Source organism: Neodiprion pinetum, chromosome 2 (genome assembly GCF_021155775.2).
Source record: "Neodiprion pinetum isolate iyNeoPine1 chromosome 2, iyNeoPine1.2, whole genome shotgun sequence".
In the NCBI taxonomy this organism is placed as follows: domain Eukaryota; kingdom Metazoa; phylum Arthropoda; class Insecta; order Hymenoptera; family Diprionidae; genus Neodiprion; species Neodiprion pinetum.
The window spans coordinates 19890728-19892230 of NC_060233.1; the positions used below are offsets into that span (position 1 = coordinate 19890728).

The window sequence follows — 1503 nt, forward strand, 5'->3', positions numbered from 1 at the left end:
AACGAACAAAATTATTCAAAAAATACATGTCTTGAACTTATTATAATTGATTCTTTGACAAATCATTATCTTACATCTAATAAGTAATTGGAATTAAATCTTAAACGAGTATGGATTGATAACTAATGATAATGATGAGAAATTAGATCAGAAATTGAAAATTGAAAAAAAAAAAATTAAAGTATGTCATTTTATAGTATATCATTTAGCGGTTGATGATATTTTCATGCGCTTATGGGCAATGCGCAAATCGATTTCGTGTTGCGCTTGTAAGTTCCGTGAGTTGGTTTTACGGTGACGACTCTGACCACGCCATCGCCTCCCGGATGTAGCTCGGCCGCTCGACCCAGGCGCCACTGCATACAAGGTTGATTCTTGTCGATTAATAGGACGATAGCGTCCTGTGCGATGTTTTTAGTTGGATTTATCCATTTTTGTCGTTTTTGCAACTCGCTTAGATATTCGAGTTGCCATCTGCGCCAAAATTCTTGCCGGGTCTTCATGATTAATTGCCACGACGACAATCGGTCGTCGGGAACAAGCGAAAAATCATTTTCCGGCAGCATTGTGAGAGGTCTACCGACAAGAAAATGCGCAGGAGTTAAAGCGGTTGGATCGTTCGGATCCGTCGAAATAGAGCACAATGGGCGAGAATTTAGAATGACTTCGATTTCGACTGCTAGAGTGGTTAGCTCTTTGTAAGTGAACAAAAGATCGCGCATTACGCGCTTGAGGTGGTGTTTACAAGATTTTACGGCCGCCTCCCAGATACCTCCGAAATAAGGTGAGAGGGGCGGATTAAAATGCCATTCGAATTTTTTGTTTGACGTGAATGAGTATAGTTGAGAGCGAAATTCTTCAGATTCTCTCAACGCGTAAAATTCGCGAAATTGACTGTTCGCGCCGACAAAATTTGTCCCGTTATCGGAATAGATATGCCCTGGAATACCCCGACGACCGGTGAATCGTCGTAACGCCGCGATGAATGCGTCTGTTGTTAGGTCGCTCGCGATCTTGACGTGAATAGCTTTCGTAGACATGCATATGAATACGCAGCCGTAAACCTTCACGCTACCGCGATTACGATGCTTTTTCTCTTTGACGAGTATAGGACCGAAATAATCGACTCCCGTGTGATAAAACGCCGGCGCGTTATCTACTCTCGATTTAGGCAAGTCAGCCATTTGATACGTCCCTGGTACGGCGCGAAACCGGATGCATCTCACGCATCGTTGGACGATTTTACGAATTTAATTTCTCCCGTCTAGGATCCAAAATCTTTGTCGGATATGGTACAATGTCGATTGAATCCCGGTATGATAGAATTTCTCGTGCGTATGTCGAACCAAAAGATCGGTTACGTAATGTCGCGATGATAGAAGCATTGGATTCTTTTGATCCAGTGAGATATCGGCTTTGTTTATGCGACCACTGACGCGAAGCAAGCCTTTTTCTTCGACCAGCGGATTCAGAGATCCGAGTTTCGTGCATTTTACCTTTCCT

The 1503-nt window shown here is 43.0% G+C and overlaps 1 protein-coding gene across 1 annotated transcript; it reads right to left on the reverse strand.

Moving 5' to 3' along the window:
• Positions 1-224: 224 nt before the first annotated feature.
• On the reverse strand, positions 225-1184 carry LOC124212223 (uncharacterized). Its single transcript, XM_046612100.1, has one exon. It carries the CDS (start codon positions 1182-1184, stop codon positions 225-227), a length of 960 nt encoding a protein of 319 aa, XP_046468056.1.
• Between the last annotated feature and the right edge of the window lie 319 nt (positions 1185-1503).

What these genes read in the sequence shown, in the direction of transcription:
- LOC124212223 (XM_046612100.1), bottom strand. Translation starts at nt 1,184, where the DNA reads ATGGCTGACTTGCCTAAATCGAGAGTAGATAACGCGCCGGCGTTTTAT.